General features: G+C 40.4%; 2 protein-coding genes across 3 annotated transcripts in view; one reads left to right on the top strand and one right to left on the bottom strand.

Moving 5' to 3' along the window:
• Positions 1–9737, top strand: part of LOC124874598 (7-methylguanosine phosphate-specific 5'-nucleotidase-like) — an 18322-nt gene extending 8585 nt beyond the window's left edge. For both annotated transcript variants that reach the window (XM_047376004.1, XM_047376003.1), the window contains 7 exons: positions 2988–3057; positions 3233–3279; positions 3622–3707; positions 6737–6826; positions 7937–8099; positions 8355–8555; positions 8642–9737. In XM_047376004.1, coding sequence (XP_047231960.1) covers positions 2988–3057; positions 3233–3279; positions 3622–3707; positions 6737–6826; positions 7937–8099; positions 8355–8555; positions 8642–8779 — 795 coding nt within the window. In that variant the 3' untranslated portion in view covers positions 8780–9737. The remainder of the gene's footprint in view (positions 1–2987; positions 3058–3232; positions 3280–3621; positions 3708–6736; positions 6827–7936; positions 8100–8354; positions 8556–8641) is intronic.
• On the bottom strand, positions 8854–19578 carry fkbp10b (FKBP prolyl isomerase 10b). Its single transcript, XM_047376000.1, has 10 exons — positions 19245–19578; positions 18850–18995; positions 16129–16318; positions 14216–14361; positions 12385–12574; positions 12146–12291; positions 11722–11911; positions 11498–11640; positions 10383–10546; positions 8854–9999 (listed from the first exon to the last, which is right to left on the bottom strand). Exons 1-10 carry the CDS (start codon positions 19439–19441, stop codon positions 9805–9807), a joined length of 1707 nt encoding a protein of 568 aa, XP_047231956.1. The 5' UTR covers positions 19442–19578; the 3' UTR covers positions 8854–9804.

Genomic DNA, 19578 nt, shown 5'->3' with positions numbered 1-19578 from the left:
TAGTTTCCGTTTAGTACTTATCCTCAGAGAACCTAATCTCAATCTCTATTTAAATACCGGTACTTCTCTTTGAAAAGTTGCAAACCTTTACAGGAAAACACAGAAATGCACATAGCAAATTCTACCTTTAGGTTGTTGGAATTATGATTATTGATTAATTAATCTTTATCAATAATTATAATTAAAAATCATAATTTGACAAAATTAATTTCTTAACCAAAATGCTCATTTATGAATCGAGACCAGAGGTGTCTTCTGGTGTTGTAATTGTGGCTCAACGCCTTTGATAATTACAACCATTAAATACTCAGTAATAATTAATAACTATTACCAGAGATGTCACTGTTTAATCGACCGTTTCTACCGAAACGTGTGGAACTTTTAACCTTATCTTGACTGACGAATCACTCTTGCACAAAATAAACACAAAAAACGCCTTCGGTTCATCTATGTGAACATTTATTAAATCACAGCCCTGATACAATCCGTTCTTCCGATTTAATAATCTTCACCTACTCAAACATGCAAAGTTCTACACAAAAGGGGTAAAATATCTAACTAAACAAAATAAAGCAAAACAGCAGTTATGGCAAAAATGATAATATGACAAAGGGATGTGGTGGTGAGTGGAGGTTGGGGCGCAGCTCAAACTGTAACTCAGTTATACTCAGTCATAAAACCTCCCCCGACGCTGGGCGATGTGAGCACACAAAGAGTCATAAAACGTTTGGCGGCAAGCTAGTAAGCAGTAAGGTTGAAGACAAAGAAAATGGTGAATTTCACCATGAGGTTATTATAACAGTCCAGTCTCACAGCGCACCTGCGCTTGCTCTCAGGTGTTCAACAACCCCGCAAAACACACACAAAGCTGGGTAGCGCAGCGGCTTCCAGGCATCCAACACGGCACATCAAAGTTTCAATAAAAAGGGTACATTCAATTCAAAAATACTTTATTAATCCCAAAGGGAAATTAAATGTTGTTATAGCTCATATTATGAAGGTTTTCTCAAAGAGCCGTTGTAGATGCTGATGGCTGTGGGCAGGAAGGATCTCCTGTAGCGCTCCGTCTTACAGCAGATCTGAAGAAGCCTCTGACTGAAGACACTCTGTTGTTGTAGGACAGTCTCATGAAGAGGATGCTCAGGGTTCTCCATAATGTTCTTCATTTTATGAAGAATCTGTCTTTCCACAATGATCTCCAGAGGTTCCAGAGGAGTCCCCAGAACAGAGCCAGCCTTCTTCATCAGCTTGTTGAGCTTTTTTAAGTCCCTGGCTCTGATGCTGCTTCCCCAGCAGATGATGGTAGAAGAGATCACACTCTCCACAACAGACTTATAGAAGATATGCAGCATCTTGCTGCAAACACCAAATGACCTAAGCTTCCTCAAGAAGTACAGTCTGCTCTGTCCCTTCTTGTAGATGGCTTCACAGTTGCATCTCCACTCTAGTCTGTTGTCCAGGTGAACACCGAGGTATTTATACTCCTGCACCACCTCCACTTCTTCTCCCATGATAGAAATAGTTTTTGACTTATTCCTGTTTCTCTTAAAATCTAGAATCATCTCCTTTGTTTTAGTCATGTTCAAAATGAGATGATTGTTTCCACACCATGCCACAAAGCGGTCCACCACCTTCCTGTACTCAGCTTCTTGTCCATCTCTGATCCACCCCACGACTGCAGAATCATCCGAGTATTTCTGCAGATGACAGGAGTCTGTCTTGTACTGGAAGTCTGAGGTGTACAGAATGAAAAGGAATGGTGAGAGTACCGTCCCCTGTGGTGCTCCTGTGCTGCTGACTACCTGGTTAGACTCACAACCCTTCAGTCTCACAAACTGTGGTCTGTTTGTCAGGTAGTCTTTGATCCAGGAGATTGTTGAGGCCTCCACCTGAGTCTTCTGGAGTTTCTGACAAAGCAAATCAGGTTGGATTGTATTAAATGCACTGGAGAAATCAAAGAACATGATCCTCACAGTGCTACTGGCTTTGTCCAGATGACAGTGGGTTTGTTGAAGCAGGTGTATGATGGCATCTTCAACTCCAACTCCACAGCGATAAGCAAACTGAAGGGGGTCCTGATGGTTTACTGTTTGCTTACTCAGGTGGGCCAACAGGAGTCTCTCTAGGACCTTCATGATGTGAGATGTCAGGGCAACAGGTCTATAGTCATTGAGGACTAATGGGTGATTTTTCTTTGGTACCGGAACAAGACAGGCACATATAATTCAGAACACATTAGATTAAATAGCGAATCTCATCGCACTAATACCTCCTGTACCCTGCCCAGACTTTCTAAGAAAGAAACAAAAATAAAGGATGGGTTTTACTTGTCGCTGTCTTCCTTCTGAGCGGGGTTGAGAGAGAATGGGGTGGAAGTTGGAAGTTAATGTGCGTCCACAGTTAACTTCAAGAAAAGCGGTCAATCTTTGTCCTCTGGCCTCCTTGGCGAAAGGGAAAATATGATCTGACCATCACAGTCGACTAGGACAAAACAAGGTGGCGATTCGTCTCCTTGAAACTTCGTGTTTTTTTAGTTGCGTGTTAAACTCACGTCTTCGATCGGCAAAGTGAAATTTCTGGCCTTCTTATTCCAGAAACCTCAGTTTTGAATTCTTCGTTGGCCAACGAGAGAGAATAAATGAAATCCACTCTTGACTCTTCTCCAGGTGATGCTTCAGATGTTGGTAACCGTGTCACGGTGTCCAGCTGAAGGCAAATGGTGGGTCGTCTCATCCTCTGTTATATAGTTTACGGTGGCCTCAGGGCTGTCTTATCAGCCGCAGGGGCCGCTGGATTTTGTAGGACAGACTATCCTGCGGTACAAAATGGCCGATGACGTTGGAAAGGCATAGTCACGTCCAACAACGTGCAAATGGTCCAATATTCAGCAAACAAGTGGTCCAACAAGGTCTTTGTTTTGGTTTTATAATTGAGGCATCTTACATTTGGATGTTTGCTGTGTGCTACTATTATATTTGCTTTTACAGGTTATCTCAGACTTTGACATGACACTCACCAGATTTTCTCACAAAGGGAAGAGATTGCCCACCACCCACAGTAAGAACAGGGATGATCTCCCTTTTAATGCCATAGTATGACAGGTTAGAGAAGGCAAAACCTTGAAGTCTGGTTAGTTTGTAAAGATGTGTTAAAGCTAAAGTCTTGCTTATTTTTCTTTTAATACCAATAAGTCATGCCACCACATTCTAATCATTTCCTTGCTGTTTTGTAGATATCCTTAATAACAGGTTGCTGATAAATGAAGACTCCACAAAAAAGGTAATTTTACTAAAGTTGCAAAATGCGAAGATGATTCCAATGCATAATTCACATATTTACATGCATAAATGTCATTCTCATGATAATTGACCAAACAATATGAATATTATCAATATTGGTTGTAACAGTGCTGCATATATACTTATTTCTTACTAATTTTAGATATTTATATTTAAGTGCCTGTACATTGAGAGCAAAGTGGAGGCAAAGTCCAATTCTAGGTTTTTGTGCACAAAAGCTAATTCTGATTTTGATCATTTAAAATTTTACAATAAAAGCCAATGTAGCAGGTGGTACGTTAATAGTATTAAAGGTAATGTTTGTTTTTTTGTATTGTTGCAGATGAAGGAGTTGTTGAACACATATTATCCCATAGAAATTGATCCAAGCCTCAGCCCTGAGGAGAAGCTGCCTTATATGGTGACGTGGTAAGAAAGACTGTTCCACTAAAATGTTTTAGCCTGAACGGTGCTTTCTATGTATCCAGTCAGAACATGCTGAATACAGATACATCTCAATAAATTAAAATATCATTAAAAAAAAATTTTTATACCAGCAACTCTATTCAGAAAGTAAAAAGTGTATTTTGCATTGTGTTATTATGCACAGTGTGATATATTTTTAGTATTTATTTCTGTTAACTTTGATAATTATGGCTAACAGTTCATGAAAATCCAAAATTATGCGTCTCAGAAAATTAGAATACAACCTTAGAGAAAAGTGGATTTTTGATGCAACAATCTTATTTTATGGCCTTGTTATGGTCTACTCGGTGGAAAGGCTGCTGGCTTGGAAGGTTGTCCAACAGGCAGTCATTGACACCCTCTACAAGAAGGGTAAGCCATACAAGGTCATTGATAAAGAGTGCTGTAACTACGTTTACCGATTGAAAGTTGAGTGGAAGGAAAAAGTGTGTGGGAGAATTACCTATTTTTGACTGTGGCTGGAGTTAAAGGTTCAAGAGCCACCCCACACAGAAATATGACATCAGGTATCTCTTACCTGGGCTAAGGAGATGATTGACTAGACTGCTGCTCAGTGGTACAGAGTCCTCTTTTCAGATGAAACTACATTTCATTTGGAAATCAAGTTTTGTGAGTCGGGAGGGGGAGTGTGACAGGTCCAGTGTGAATTTTCCACAAGCAGTCATGATTAGAGAAGCAATGTCATTTGCTGGTGTTGGTCCGCTGTGTTTTATCAAGCGTCAGCGCAGCCGTTCTACCAGGACATTTTAGAGCTCTTCATGCTTCCATATGCCAACGAGCTTTATGGAGATGCTGATTTTATTTTCCAGTAGGACTTGGCACTAGTCCACACTCCCAAAAGTATCAATACCTGCTTTAATGAAGATGAGAGATCTTACTCAAGACCAGACCACTGCAGACAGACTCAAAGCTGCTTTTAATGCAACCTGGGCTTTCTGAACACCTCATCAGAGCCAATGGCTGATTAACTCTATGCAATGGTGTATTGGTGTAGTATTTCATGCAAATGCAGCTCATACCAAGGACAGAGCACATATACTGTACAGTACATGATTATACCTTTTCAGTAGGCCCATATTTCATTCTGTGTGTAATGAATGTATATGAGATTAAAGATTTGTAGTGGATTACTGAAATAAATGAACTTTTCAATGATATTCTGATTTATTGAGATATACAGGTCCTTCTCAAAATATTAGCATATTGTGATAAAGTTAATTATTTTTCATAATGTCATGATGAAAATTTAACATTCATATATTTTAGATTCATTGCACACTAATTGAAATATTTCAGGTCTTTTATTGTCTTAATACGGATGATTTTGGCATACAGCTCATGAAAACCCAAAATTCCTATCTCACAAAATTAGCATATTTCATCCGACCAATAAAAGAAAAGTGTTTTTAATACAAAAAACGTCAACCTTCAAATAATCATGTACAGTTATGCACTCAATACTTGGTCGGGAATCCTTTGGCAGAAATGACTGCTTCAATGCGGCGTGGCATGGAGGCTATCAGCCTGTGGCACTGCTGAGGTCTTATGGAGGCCCAGGATGCTTCGATAGCGGCCTTTAGCTCATCCAGAGTGTTGGGTCTTGAGTCTCTCAACGTTCTCTTCACAATATCCCACAGATTCTCTATGGGGTTCAGGTCAGGAGAGTTGGCAGGCCAATTGAGCACAGTGATACCATGGTCAGTAAACCATTTACCAGTGGTTTTGGCACTGTGAGCAGGTGCCAGGTCGTGCTGAAAAATGCTTTTCAGCAGATGGAAGCATGAAGTGCTCCAAAATCTCCTGATAGCTAGCTGCATTGACCCTGCCCTTGATAAAACACAGTGGACCAACACCAGCAGCTGACACGGCATCCCAGACCATCACTGACTGTGGGTACTTGACACTGGACTTCTGGCATTTTGGCATTTCCTTCTCCCCAGTCTTCCTCCAGACTCTGGCACCTTGATTTCCGAATGACATGCAGAATTTGCTTTCATCCGAAAAAAGTACTTTGGACCACTGAGCAACAGTCCAGTGCTGCTTCTCTGTAGCCCAGGTCAGGCGCTTCTGCCGCTGTTTCTGGTTCAAAAGTAGCTTGACCTGGGGAATGTGGCACCTGTAGCCCATTTCCTGCACACGCCTGTGCACGGTGGCTCTGGATGTTTCTACTCCAGACTCAGTCCACTGCTTCCGCAGGTCCCCCAAGGTCTGGAATCGGCCCTTCTCCACAATCTTCCTCAGGGTCCGGTCACCTCTTCTCGTTGTGCAGCGTTTTCTGCCACACTTTTTCCTTCCCACAGACTTCCCACTGAGGTGCCTTGATACAGCACTCTGGGAACAGCCTATTCGTTCAGAAATTTCTTTCTGTGTCTTACCCTCTTGCTTGAGGGTGTCAATAGTGGCCTTCTGGACAGCAGTCAGGTCGGCAGTCTTACCCATGATTGGGGTTTTGAGTGATAAACCAGGCTGGGAGTTTTAAAGGCCTCAGGAATCTTTTGCAGGTGTTTAGAGTTAACTCGTTGATTCAGATGATTAGGTTCATAGCTCATTTAGAGACCCTTTTAATGATATGCTAATTTTGTGAGATAGGAATTTTGGGTTTTCATGAGCTGTATGCCAAAATCATCCGTATTAAGACAATAAAAGACCTGAAATATTTCAGTTAGTGTGCAATGAATCTAAAATATATGAATGTTAAATTTTCATCATGACATTATGGAAAATAATGAACTTTATCACAATATGCTAATATTTTGAGAAGGACCTGTACTTGAATATACTGAAAGCTAATTTAAATAGCTACATTAGAAAATAACATTATTTTCATATGTTTAAAAGATGTTCAAAAAGAAAAAAACAAAGTTAAAATTATATTTTTGTCCATGTATCTGACACATTGAAGGTAAATGTTTTATGATAAACAAAGTGGACCTCCAGATAAGGATGCTTAAACTTTTCCTTCTGTTCTTCAGGTGGACAGAAGTCCATGAGCTGCTGATTCAGCAGAGGATTAGAAAAGACATGCTGGCCCAAGTTGTCAGGGAATCCAGTGCCATGCTCAGGTACTCAGCTCAGAGTTACTTCTCACTTCTGCATCCTCAGAAGAAAAAAAAAAACTGTTGTAATCCCAGATAAATCCATAGTTTCTATGCCGTTTTGAAATGTATTGGAGGGGAAAAACTAATTTTCTGAACAGTATTTAGGTGGTGAAATTAAAACAGACTATGGAAAATCATTTTTGATCCAGAGTTATTCTTTTTTTTGTTATTTTTCAGATGAACATTTTTCCAAATATTAGTTGCTCAAACAAGTAGAACACTTTTCACATTGCTGATATATGAGGTTGTAATAGTGTCACTTTTTGATTCAACTACATCCAGCCTTAAAGTTTAATATTTTGGCATCAATATTGTACAAATACCAAGTTACATCTACAGCAGGATCTAATTTTCTTTGTCTAAAACAGGAAAAGCAACAATCTTAATTCTGCTAAATTAGTATACCATTTATTTGACAATGCACTGTTACATTATTTATTGCTAGTTGAGTTTTGTGCTAAACTTAGTAGTTTAAAGTGCATTGACAACTATATTAAAACAGCGTTGATCTTAGTGGGAGGGATGGGTGGCGTTCTTTTAGTTTCCACATTATTACTTTCCGTGTTTTATTTGGAGACAGCTGAAATAGTTTTTCTTGTAAGTGGAAGGAAAGTGTTGGAGACTTTTTTCAGGCAGTTGAAGTCTGAAGCAACAGGTGGGAGAGGGGGATTGCTGTGCTACTCTGTTCGCCATTCAGCTGGAGTAAATTTGTATCACTCTGAAAGTTTCTCTGGCATCTACTAAAGAGTTTAATCTGTAGAAACAGGACGACAGAAAGTAGGAGGTCTGAAAGTCTTGGCATAAGTTGCCAATAACCGGCTCACACCTAATCAGTGTCATAGGTTTTAGTTAATATAATAATGCTCGAACACTATAGTTAAAAACCGTGGTGTGAAATCAAATTTTCTGCTTAAATATTTGTAAAATAAACAGTAGGTCAGCATTAGTGGGATTTAGTTTTATAAATAGCTATTTACCATTTTGTACAACTTCACAAAAGGTTATCAGATGAACCTCTCCTCTCATGCATGAATTAAAGAAATGGGAACTTTCAAATGGTGTTCGTGTCTCCAGGGAAGGCTACAGAGTGTTTTTCGACTGCCTCGCTGAGCACCGGGTGCCTCTGTTGATCTTCTCTGCCGGAGTCGCCGATGTCCTGGAGGAGGTGATCCGACAGAACGATGTCTTCCATCCAAACCTCCACATCATCTCCAACTACATGGACTTTGACCACACTGTAAGTTTAACCACACCCACACCGTGTGATTTAAGGGGATGCTTTCTTTTTAAATCTTGTTTTTTGCTCATAGTACTTGATTATTCTGAGCCTGTTTGCCCATTCACTTTTTTTCTGTTTAGGATATTTTCTCCCATTTTGTTGGCCCATGTGAAAGTTTTCTAAATGTCCACCATGTCCAGGAAATAGTTTATTTCTTGCCATATATTTATTTAAATCTAGAGTTTACACTAACTCAGTTTTCTGATTAAAAAGGGGGTCCTGCAAGCCTTCAAAGGCCAGCTGATCCACTCGTACAACAAAAGGGACGGGGCTCTGTCCCACGCTACTGCCCTCAGAGAGCTGCATGGTCGACCCAACGTGCTACTGCTGGGAGACTCTCTGGGAGACCTGAACATGGCTGACGGCGTATCCGAGGCTCAGAACATCCTGACTGTCGGCTTCCTCAATGACCAGGTAACATTTGTAGACACTGGTTTTTATTACATCTGTCGCTACAGTTTAGAAGGTAGGGTGTTACTCATGTGTTTGCTTCTTGTCAGGTGGAAGAAAGAAAAGAGTCGTACATTAACTCGTTTGACATCGTGCTTTTAAAAGACGAGACGATGGACATTCCAAATGCGATCCTGAGACATATCGTCTCGCCAGAGATGGCAAGTAAGGTGCAGAGGAAGAAATGATGCATTGACCTTGTTGCATGCAGAATGATCTCACATTTTAACCTCAAATCACACCTCAAGAGTGAGCACACGAATCTCACACTATTTTTATTTATTTTGGCTTCCACTTGTCCTCAATCAAAACTCGGGTTTCAAAAGGTACAAAGATACTTCTTCTAGACTACCAGCCATTTATTTATATATATATATATATATATATATATATATATATATATACACACACATACATCAAAATGTCTTATCCTTTAGTTGGAGCCAGGATGTTATGTTGTGAATCTGTGTCAAACCTTGAACCTAGTAGCATATTTTCATGTTCTTGGTAACTGCAATTACTTGATGTTCAGGTCTTAACATTCTGACTGTATATATTTTTGCTATATTCAAAGGATGTAGCAATGTTGCAATCAGTGTTAAGCTCTTTGTGAAGCTGTACTTACAGAGACAAGCTTAAATGTAAACAATTACCTCGGCCACAGTAAAATGGCATTTTAAGACAGGTTCCTTTTAAGCACAAGGGATAATTCTTGAGCATTGTTCCACAGTTGCTGCAACAAAACTAGAATGCAGTATTTTGGTTTGCATTGCCATCATTTTTTAAGATTGATTTTATGAAGTAGTTTAAGCTTCTTTGACTCTAAAAGATAACAGGTGCTACCAGCAGCACAAACAAATTCCTTGTATGTCCAAAAACGTACTTGGCAATAAAGCTTTTCTGATTCTGATAAGACACAGTGGTGGCAGCATGATGCTGTGCGGTTGCATTTCTGGTGGATGTTTGAGAGAATGTTTGTCAAACTTCTAAAAAGACATTTTTTACCAAATTTTATTACAACATTCAGGGACAAAAAGGTGCTTGCTCTGTTTTTAGAAACCTAACAAAAAAAAATCCTCCACAATAGATTGTGCTGCACTATTGTCTTCTTAAATACTGTAAGTAATAAACTGTGACGCTGCGAAAGAGCTGTGGCTTGTTTTTGTTTTGTAGGTTTATCCCTGAGAGGAAGCCAAAGCATTTTTTTCCTTCCTCACAACTCTTCATGCCTCGCCTGCTCCCGTTCCTTGTCCTCGTCAACCTTTAGTTTGAGCTCATTGGGTGTGATCACGCCATCTTTGTTGCGGTCCTGGTTCTGGAACATGTCAGCGACAATCTCCTCCATGGTCATTCCAGGCTTTATCCGGCCTTTTCCTTCTGAAACCTGCAGCTTGATAAACTCCCCAAACTAAAAGGTCCAAGAAACAAAATGATGAAAAGGTTATCAGGAAAAGCACCACTTAGCAGACATATACAGGGCATATTGGTTAAATCATGAATGTCTAAATTTCCATTACCGTACATTCAGCCTTTTTGCACAAGTGAAGAAAGGTTGTGCAGTACCAACAGTGTTGTTCCTAATATCACCACCAGGTGGAGACAAAGAAACTTGTACTGCATCAGGCCGTTCTACAGTTAGTTATTTTGTGCACCAAAAATAGCAAAATGTTCCCTCAGAGCAAAACTAAATATCCTAAAGTTAACTACAAATGCATCCAGGTGAATGAATTATGACATTTTCTTGCATCACTGTTGCAATTTTATCCCAGAGAGCACTTGTAGAAAACATACCTCTTCCATTGGCACCTCTCCATTCTTGTTCATATCCATGGCTTCAAACAGATCTGCAGGAGTGTCCTCGAGCCACACAAACAGGTAACCAGGTGGGACGCCCCTCTCAAAGCTCACCAGTTCGATGTTGAAGACCAGCACAGCACTGCTTGGTACACCAGCAGCTGACAGACAACAGAAGACCAACTTTAGCTTGTAGGAGTTGGGTGAAGTACTCTACTGTACATACAGTAGTTTTCTATGTGGGACATTTCCTTTAGGAAAGGATGATCCATGTGTCTTTTTCCATCTTTAATCTAACCTAAAGATGCCTATAAAATATATGCAGTAATTCTGGCTTGCAGATTTAATTTTGGCCTATTCTGATCTCTAAGAGGTTTATTGACTGAGAAATACAATGCATTGCAAAATTATTCACATACATTGAATTTTTTCCACATTTTGTCTCATTACAACCACAAACATCTGTGTTTTATCAGGATAGTATGCAATAGACCAGCACAAAGTAGTACATAATGGTAAGGTGTAAGGTTACAGTGTTTTAAAACTTTAGGGCTGCAACTAACACTTATTTTGCTAATCTCTTGACTATTTTTTAGTGTCTATACTCCAGTTAACACTTATTCAATTAAATTAGTTGGTGTGTATGTCAATAATTGATTAATCACAGTTAATCTGATTGTTTCAGCCCTAAAAAAAACCTTTTCGCAAAGAAAAATCTGTTGCACTGCTCAGTTTACTCCAAATGTTGAATAATAGAGTCCAGGTGTGTGTAAATTAATCTCACCTTAAATACCTCATGGAAACTAAGGGACATAGCAAACAGGTTGGGCAGAAAATTAAAGTAGGGTAAGGTCATAAAACAATATCCCAAAAGGGAGTTTGAAAAACTATGCAGAATTTTAGTCTCACTTCATACTTATGTGCTGCTTGGTCATTAAAGTCCCACAGATTAATAGGGCAAACAAATGTTAATCATCAATAATGGTATTTTATCTCCTGGTTGGTCAGTCACTGTTGAGGTGAAAATCAAGAGATTCCTGTCACCTGTCCAGGTCTACCTGTCAGGGTTTAACCTAAGATGACTTCTCCTTGTTCTACAGCAGAGATCTCACCTCCTTTCTCTCCATGTCCGAGGTGAGGCGGTACTGTAATCCTCCTCTTCTCTCCTACACACATGCCCCTCAAGCCCTCATCCAGCCCATCGATCACCTTGTCCTGGCCCAGAACTGCATCCTGCATGTTCTCATAGTCGTGTCTATAAGGAGGAGTGGTTGTCAAAATTAAAACGACTCTTAACCAGTTAAAAACGAAGGGTGAAAAACAGGCAGAAACTCACGAGGAAAAAAGCAGAGTCCCATCCATCAGGGTGCAGTTGTAATGGTAGCGGACGAGGTCGTTCATAGCCGTGGTGTCGTTGCACACCTCAGGTTTGTAGATTATCTCGATCTCCACTTTGTCACTGGGGTTGTGGAAGTCGATGACATGGATGTCAAAGACCAGAACAGCTGATGGGGGGATCACGTCACCTGAACACACCACCAAGAAATGATTTCATCCCAATGGAAAGGCTTCATGGAGTACAAGTTCAAATCAGTTTTTAAATCAGTACAACAGCTATGTTTAATCACAATGTCTTTTTGGCCCAGAATACAGCTAAAAGACAGATATTTTTCTCCAGACATATTTTGATTTTTTTATACATGTTGGATTTACGTCGAAGAGACTTTCTTCATGCTGCGGGAAACACTGCAGTAACTCACCAGCTCCTTGTTCTCCATAGGCAAGGTGTGGAGGAATGATGACCCTCCTCCTTTCCCCTTGGCAGACTCCCAGCAAGGCCTGGTCCATACCTGGGATCACATAGCCCATCCCAATGTAGGTGTTGTACGTGCTGTTTCTCTGGTAGCTGTGGTAAAACAAAGGAAAGTGTGTACGCAAATTTCAATTTAAGAGCGCACAACTCCAGCAAAACATAATCCAGACTCAGATACGGGCTCACCTGGTATCAAAGGTCACCCCATTCAGGAAGGTTCCGTTGTAGTGGTACCGAATGTAGTCCCCCGCCACAGACCTGCGAGCGCAGGGCTCGGGAACCTCCTGGGACTCGACGGTGATGTTATCCTTTGGGTTATGAATGTCCTCCAACAGGATGTCAAACACAAGCGTCGCCTGAGGGGGAACCATTGTGCCTGTCACACAGAACATGGAGGATTTCATATTTTAATTGGTTCACACAGATAGTGTGTAATACAAGACATGACCTATACTGGTGCTACGACATAAGAACTAAAAAATGCAACAAAAAAAAAGAGCTGATTTTGGTGGGAAAACCTTTATTTCATCAGCACATTATGCATGGCGTCTGAAAAAAGTTAGTCGTCCCTTTTTATTGTGTAAAGAAACAAGCACATTTATCCAGTTTAATGTACATTATTTTACACTTTAAGAATGGAAAAAAATATATGGAGAAATTTTTAATTTTTTCATTCTTCCACTTTTTTTAAAAACCTGGCATATCTACTGTTACATACAATTGTTTTCACATTAATTTATATAATTTCCTTTAAATTGCCGCAGCACACCATAACGTTTACATTTTCCCTATATGTATTTTGATTTTTGACCGGCTGAACGCATGCTTGTAAAAAAAAAAAAGCAACATTTTAGATTTGTGCAGATCTTAATTGGTCCAGAAGTGAAGAGTGAAGTGAACCACATGCTGAAAATCAGAAGCCAATTTAAACATCGTGTTTTTTAATATTTCTGGAAACTCCAGATAATAAGCCCCGAACACCATTCATGAAATTTCAAAGGTAAGAGATTTTACCAAAATGTCAAGACTTCTATAAAAGCAGCTGAAAGAAATCGAGGAATTTGGGCCTGGAAATGTGTGTAATTTCTATAAATAAATGCGTAAGAATCTTTTGCTACAAAATGTATTGGTTTGTGGCCTGAAAACCTCACATTATTTTAGCAGCAGTAGGGTCCGTTGTCTTTTCTGTTTTATATTTAATGAAGTGATAAAGTTCATCATACAGTATAATCACACCTTGTTTTTCAGCCTAAAACTAGGATGAGTTTGGAAAAAAGGGATATGGAAACATAAATGCAGATAATCTACACGACCTTTAGGTCATTGGAGAAAGCCTTAAAAATACTTCAGTAAAATATTTAATAATGAAAAACTTGAATGTATTAAGTTTTTTAGAGATGTGCAGATGAATCAAGATTTATTTCATCTCCTTCTGGAGAAAACCTGTTGGAACCTGCAGAAGACTTCAGATAGATGTTCACAGAAGCTCTCCATCCAGTCTGACTGAGCTGGTTCTATAAAGTATTGACTCGGGAAGGCTGAATACACAGGCAGGCCACACCTTTCAGGATTTATATGTGCAAAAGCAAACTTAGAAACCATGCAACCTTTTCCCTTCCACTTCAGATTTGTGCACTACTTTATGATGGTCCATCACATTACATCCCAGTGAAATCCCTTAAGGTTTATTATTGTAAAGAGTGTGAAAGAAATGTGAAAGGTTTTAGGCGATATGAATACATTTGCAGCGCATTGTATAAGAGTCCTACAAGTTTACCACTCGTCCCACATTAAGAGATTGACAAAACGCATGAATGTCAACCAAAACGAAAGTTAACTTAGATGTGTAAAAATCAAGTTGTCCAAAAATTAAATACTCAAATGTAAAACCATAAATGTATGACAGAAGATTAAAGACAGTAGACAGTATAAAGATGGACTTTATTTTTCCTGCTGAGAAGCTTTTCCTCCAGGTATTTATGGCCATAGTTTCTATTCGCCTGTCGTGCTGTCTTACCTGATCCCTTTGGTCCGTAAGCTTTGAATGGTGGAATAACAATGTGTCTGATCTCTCCCACACACATGCCCAGCAGGCCTTCATCCATGCCCTTGACCAACCAGCCCTCGCCTACCAACGAGTTGTACGTCTGCTTCCTGTTGTAGCTGCGCAGGGCTCACACAAGTGCAAAGTCAGACACATAACTTGACACAGTACAGACACAAAGAGGTTGTCATTTTGGCTTAGTCTACTGGTCCTTCTCAAAATATTAGCATATTGTGATAAAGTTCATTATTTTTCATAATGTCATGATGAAAATTTAACATTCATATATTTTAGATTCATTGCACACTAACTGAAATATTTCAGGTCTTTTATTGTCTTAATACAGATGATTTTGGCATACAGCTCATGAAAACCCAAAATTCCTATCTCACAAAATTAGCATATTTCATCCGACCAATAAAAGAAAAGTGTTTTTAATACAAAAACCGTCAACCTTCAAATAATCATGTACAGTTATGCACTCAATACTTGGTCAGGAATCCTTTTGCAGAAATGACTGCTTCAATGCGGCGTGGCATGGAGGCAATCAGCCTGTGGCACTGCTGAGGTCTTATGGAGGCCCAGGATGCTTCGATAGCGGCCTTTAGCTCATCCAGAGTGTTGGGTCTTGAGTCTCTCAACGTTCTCTTCACAATATCCCACAGATTCTCTATGGGGTTCAGGTCAGGAGAGTTGGCAGGCCAATTGAGCACAGTGATACCATGGTCAGTAAACCATTTACCAGTGGTTTTGGCACTGTGAGCTGGTGCCAGGTCGTGCTGAAAAATTAAATCTTCATCTCCATAAAGCTTTTCAGCAGATGGAAGCATTGAGTGCTCCAAAATCTCCTGATAGCTAGCTGCATTGACCCTGCCCTTGATAAAACACAGTGGACCAACACCAGCAGCTGACACGGCACCCCAGACCATCACTGACTGTGGGTACTTGACACTGGACTTCTGGCATTTTGGCATTTCCTTCTCCCCAGTCTTCCTCCAGACTCTGGCACCTTGATTTCCGAATGACCTGCAGAATTTGCTTTCATCCGACAAAAGTACTTTGGACCACTGAGCAACAGTCCAGTGCTGCTTCTCTGTAGCCCAGGTCAGGCGCTTCTGTAGCTTGACCTGGGGAATGCAGCACCTGTAGCCCATTTCCTGCACACGCCTGTGCACGGTGGCTCTGGATGTTTCTACTCCAGACTCAGTCCACTGCTTCCGCAGGTCCCCCAAGGTCTGGAATCGGCCCTTCTCCACAATCTTCCTCAGGGTCCGGTCACCTCTTCTCGTTGTGCAGCGTTTTCTGCCACACTTTTTCCTTCTCACAGACTTCCCACTGAGGTGCCTTGATACAGCACTCTGGGAACAGCCTATTTGTTCAGAAATGTCTTTCTGTGTCTTACCCTCTTGCTTGAGGGTGTCAATAGTGGCCTTCTGGACAGCAGTCAGGTCGGCAGTCTTACCCATGATTGGGGTTTTGAGTGATGAACCAGGCTGGGAGTTTTAAAGGCCTCAGGAATCTTTTGCAGGTGTTTAGAGTTAACTCATTGATTCAGATGATTAGGTTCATAGCTCGTTTAGAGACCCTTTTAATGATATGCTAATTTTGTGAGATAGGAATTTTGGGTTTTCATGAGCTGTATGCCAAAATCATCCGTATTAAGACAATAAAAGACCTGAAATATTTCAGTTAGTGTGCAATGAATCTAAAATATATGAATGTTAAATTGTCATCATTACATTATGGAAAATAATGAACTTTATCACAATATGCTAATATTTTGAGAAGGACCTGTATAAGAGGATGCCAATTCCAGTTTAACTTCCACTAGTTTATCAGAGTACTCAGGAAACATCTCCATTAAACAACAGACATCCAGAACTCACCTGGAGTCAAAGGAGGTTCCATCAAGCAGGGTGCCGTTGAAGTGGTAACGCACGAAGTCTGTGCGCATCACGGAGCGTTTGCAGTCTTTGGGAGTACTGATCGTTTTGGTGACTACCAGGTCGGCCTTGTTCCACAGATCCAGGAGGTGGATGTTGAACACCAGCGCGGCATCTGGAGGAACCACATCCCCTGGAAACACAAAAGTTTAAACAGATCGCTGAGCAAAGTGTTTTTAAATAAAAAACTCTTAAATGTTCTTTTAGGTTTTCTAAAATTACAGAGTAGTAACAGTTTGACTAATGATCATTACAGTTTACTAAGGCAGCAACTTTAGATTCACCCTTTTTGTACAATAAAATGTTACCTATAATCAGTACTAACAATAGGGTTTTTGCATCTGCATATTGACACCCAGTCATGGAACAAAAACTTGAACTACCGTAATTATCTTAAATGTCTGGTGCAAACGCTTACTCTGATACCCTTAAGTAAAATCAGTTGTAAAAAAAAGTGCCCAACGTGTGTCCTTAACATTTAAATACCACACAGAGCACTGTTCAATCCATCAAATGAACTATGGCACAAGCCAGGCAAAGAGCATTAATCAGAGGCCACCAGAAGGCCCATGGTAGCTCTGGAGGAGCTGTAGAGATCCACAGCTCAGGTGAGAATCTGTTACCAGGACAACCATTAGTCATTCACTCAACAAATCTGGGGCCGTATTCACAAAGAATCCTCAGACTAAAAGTAGCTCCTAGTGACGTTATTGTAAGAAAAATCAGAATTTCTCAAATTCTACAATTTTTCTTAGAGTTTTCTCTCGGTAAGATAAAAGTGATTCATGAGGCATCTTAGGCCTCTTAGGGTCGACCGCGCAGGGATACAACCCCTTAATAGTGGAGTAAATGAGCACATAAACTTCTATAACAATCGTACAATTAACATATAGATGAGTTTATCATCCCCCAAAGGTGAAATTAAATAGTTTCAGCAGCAGGACAGATTAAAGGTGCAACTCTAGTAAGTTAATATTAGGAAGGGTAAATAAATAATAGAAACAATCAGGAATAAAAAGTGAACAAAATTACAAACTGTATAGTACAGAATTTATTTAAAGACTGTAAAATGCTTTCAAAAATAAACATTTGGCAAAAATTGGAAAAGCTCAAAAATATATCTATCCATAAATACAACCTCTAGACAAGATGCAGCACAAAAATCTAAGCACTATATACACAAACGGAAGATGTAAATGAGGTGAATAAGTATTTGCTGTGTTGTACATTATGACGTCAGTAGCCTAAATGGTCTTCGACAACGATCCCTGTCTGGAGAAGTTCTCTGGTGTGCTGCTATCTCCTCTCTAGCTTCTGATTGCAGCAGGTACCAGAGCTGCTCATTTTCCAGGCTGCTGCTGAAAGCAGAGATAATGACACATTGATCTGCTCGGGAACACCTGCTCAAACCGTGATCCCAGGACCAGATCTACCTCTCTTCTCCTCCACCAGCAGGCTCTGCTCCTCTGTTCAGTTCGTTTTTTTCCACCTTTTTTCTCCATTTTGTTTTGGTCATTTTACCAAACTAAACCTCATTATACAAAGACGGAGATCACAGTAAAATGGTGAATATTAATATGCAATAGATGCAGTATGAAAATGACCAGCATGGCGAGTAAATGTAATAATAATAATAAACAAATCAAAACAATGATGAGCATGTAAATAAGCTACGTTAAAACATTTTGATGCTGTGTGACAATCTAATTTTGCTAAGTTTTATCTTCATGATTTACACATTTCAGAATCCTAAATTCTAGCATCGGTTAATTTCTCTCCACCGATTACTAGAAGCACTTTGTTTTATCTTAACAACCAATCACAGCTCTTAGAAGATAGCGTCACATCTAACAATGGGGTCAACCACACCTCCTCATTAAGATAGGAATTTATCATTCCTAGCTCTCAGCAGCGAACTGAATCACTCTTAAGCTAGGACTCTTTGCCAGAAATTGTTAGGCTCAGTTAGAAGCTCTCTGACAGGACTTTGTGAATACGGGCCCCGGACTTTATGAAAGGGTGGCCAGAAAAAAGGCTTTGTTGAAAAAAAAAAAAAAGCCATAGGAAGTCCCATTTGCACTAGCACTGCACATGACATTGAACACACCCCAATTATCTGTGAAATATGGAGGTGGCAGCATCATGCTGTAGACCAACTTTACAAAGCAAAGTTGGTCAGAGTTGATGGATGGAGCTAAACACGGGGTAATCCAGGAAGAAAGCCTGTTGGAGACTGCAGAAGATTTGACTGAGGTGGAAGTTCATGTTCCAGTTCCAGCAGGACCCTAAATGTAGTGCCAGACCTACAATGGAATGGTTTGTGATCAAAACATATCCATGGCCTAGTCAAAGTCCAGACCTAAATCCAGCTGGGAATCTGTGGCAAGATTTAAAATATGTCCACAGACTCCTGCTGTGCAATCTAATTGAGCTTGAGCTGTTCTACAAGGAATGGGGAAAGCTGGTAAAGACAAGGCCCCCACCCACAGCACCCCCAAAGGGGTGGAAGCTGCAACTGCAGCAAGAGGGTTTCTACAAAGGACTTTTCAGATTTCTGTTTGTAAAAGATTTTGTAAACCGTGTCTTATTTTCCTTCCACTTCAGTTATGCGCTACTGTGCGCTAATGTTCCAACAACAATCAAGACGACTCCAAAAACATCTACCTGCCCCGTTGCTCCCATAAGCCAGGTGTGGTGGGATGGTAATTTTCCTGCGCTCATTCACACACATCCCCTGCAGGCCTTTATCAACGCCAGCGATGAGCCGACCCTCTCCGATCAGGCCGACTTTGGCTGCTCCTTTCTCATAGCTGCAGGGGAGAGAAATAAAAACCCACCAAGAGGTTGAAGGAGAAAAAGAAAATGTCAGAAGTGGGTGAACTTTAGGAGGATGTTTGTATCTGTGGGACATGCATGTTAGTGAAGACTGCAGGCTTGTTTGAACCTGCATTTTCACTCCTCTGGAAGTCACAGCCAGTTTTCCTCTGCAACTTTATGATCATCTTTGAAAGCAGCAAACTTCATGATTTCAGCATTACAGATAAATCCGACAAACTCACCTCGAATCCAGCGTCTTCCCGTCGATAAATGTGGCGTTGTAATGGTAGCGAACATAATCTCCAGTTTTTGCCTCCCTTGCGCAGTCTTTAGGAATGTCATATCTGTCCACGACTACATCTCCCAGCACAGGACTGGGATTACAGTCCACGGAAAACCACGCAGCGAGAAAACAGAAGGCAACGCAAAGGAAAAGCATTCTTACGCAAAGGTTCAAATAATTTAAAAGTTGTGTAAAAGCAGCAGAAAAGCGGAGATTAAGCGGTAATCTGGAGGCCTGCGGGTGGGGAGCGCGTTTTTCCACACAGAGGGCTGCGGATGTGGAGCGGGGCTGTA

The sequence above is a fragment of the Girardinichthys multiradiatus genome, chromosome 10 (assembly GCF_021462225.1).
Source record: "Girardinichthys multiradiatus isolate DD_20200921_A chromosome 10, DD_fGirMul_XY1, whole genome shotgun sequence".
Taxonomy (NCBI): Eukaryota; Metazoa; Chordata; class Actinopteri; order Cyprinodontiformes; family Goodeidae; genus Girardinichthys; species Girardinichthys multiradiatus.
This window is presented reverse-complemented; position numbering and strand designations above follow the sequence as displayed.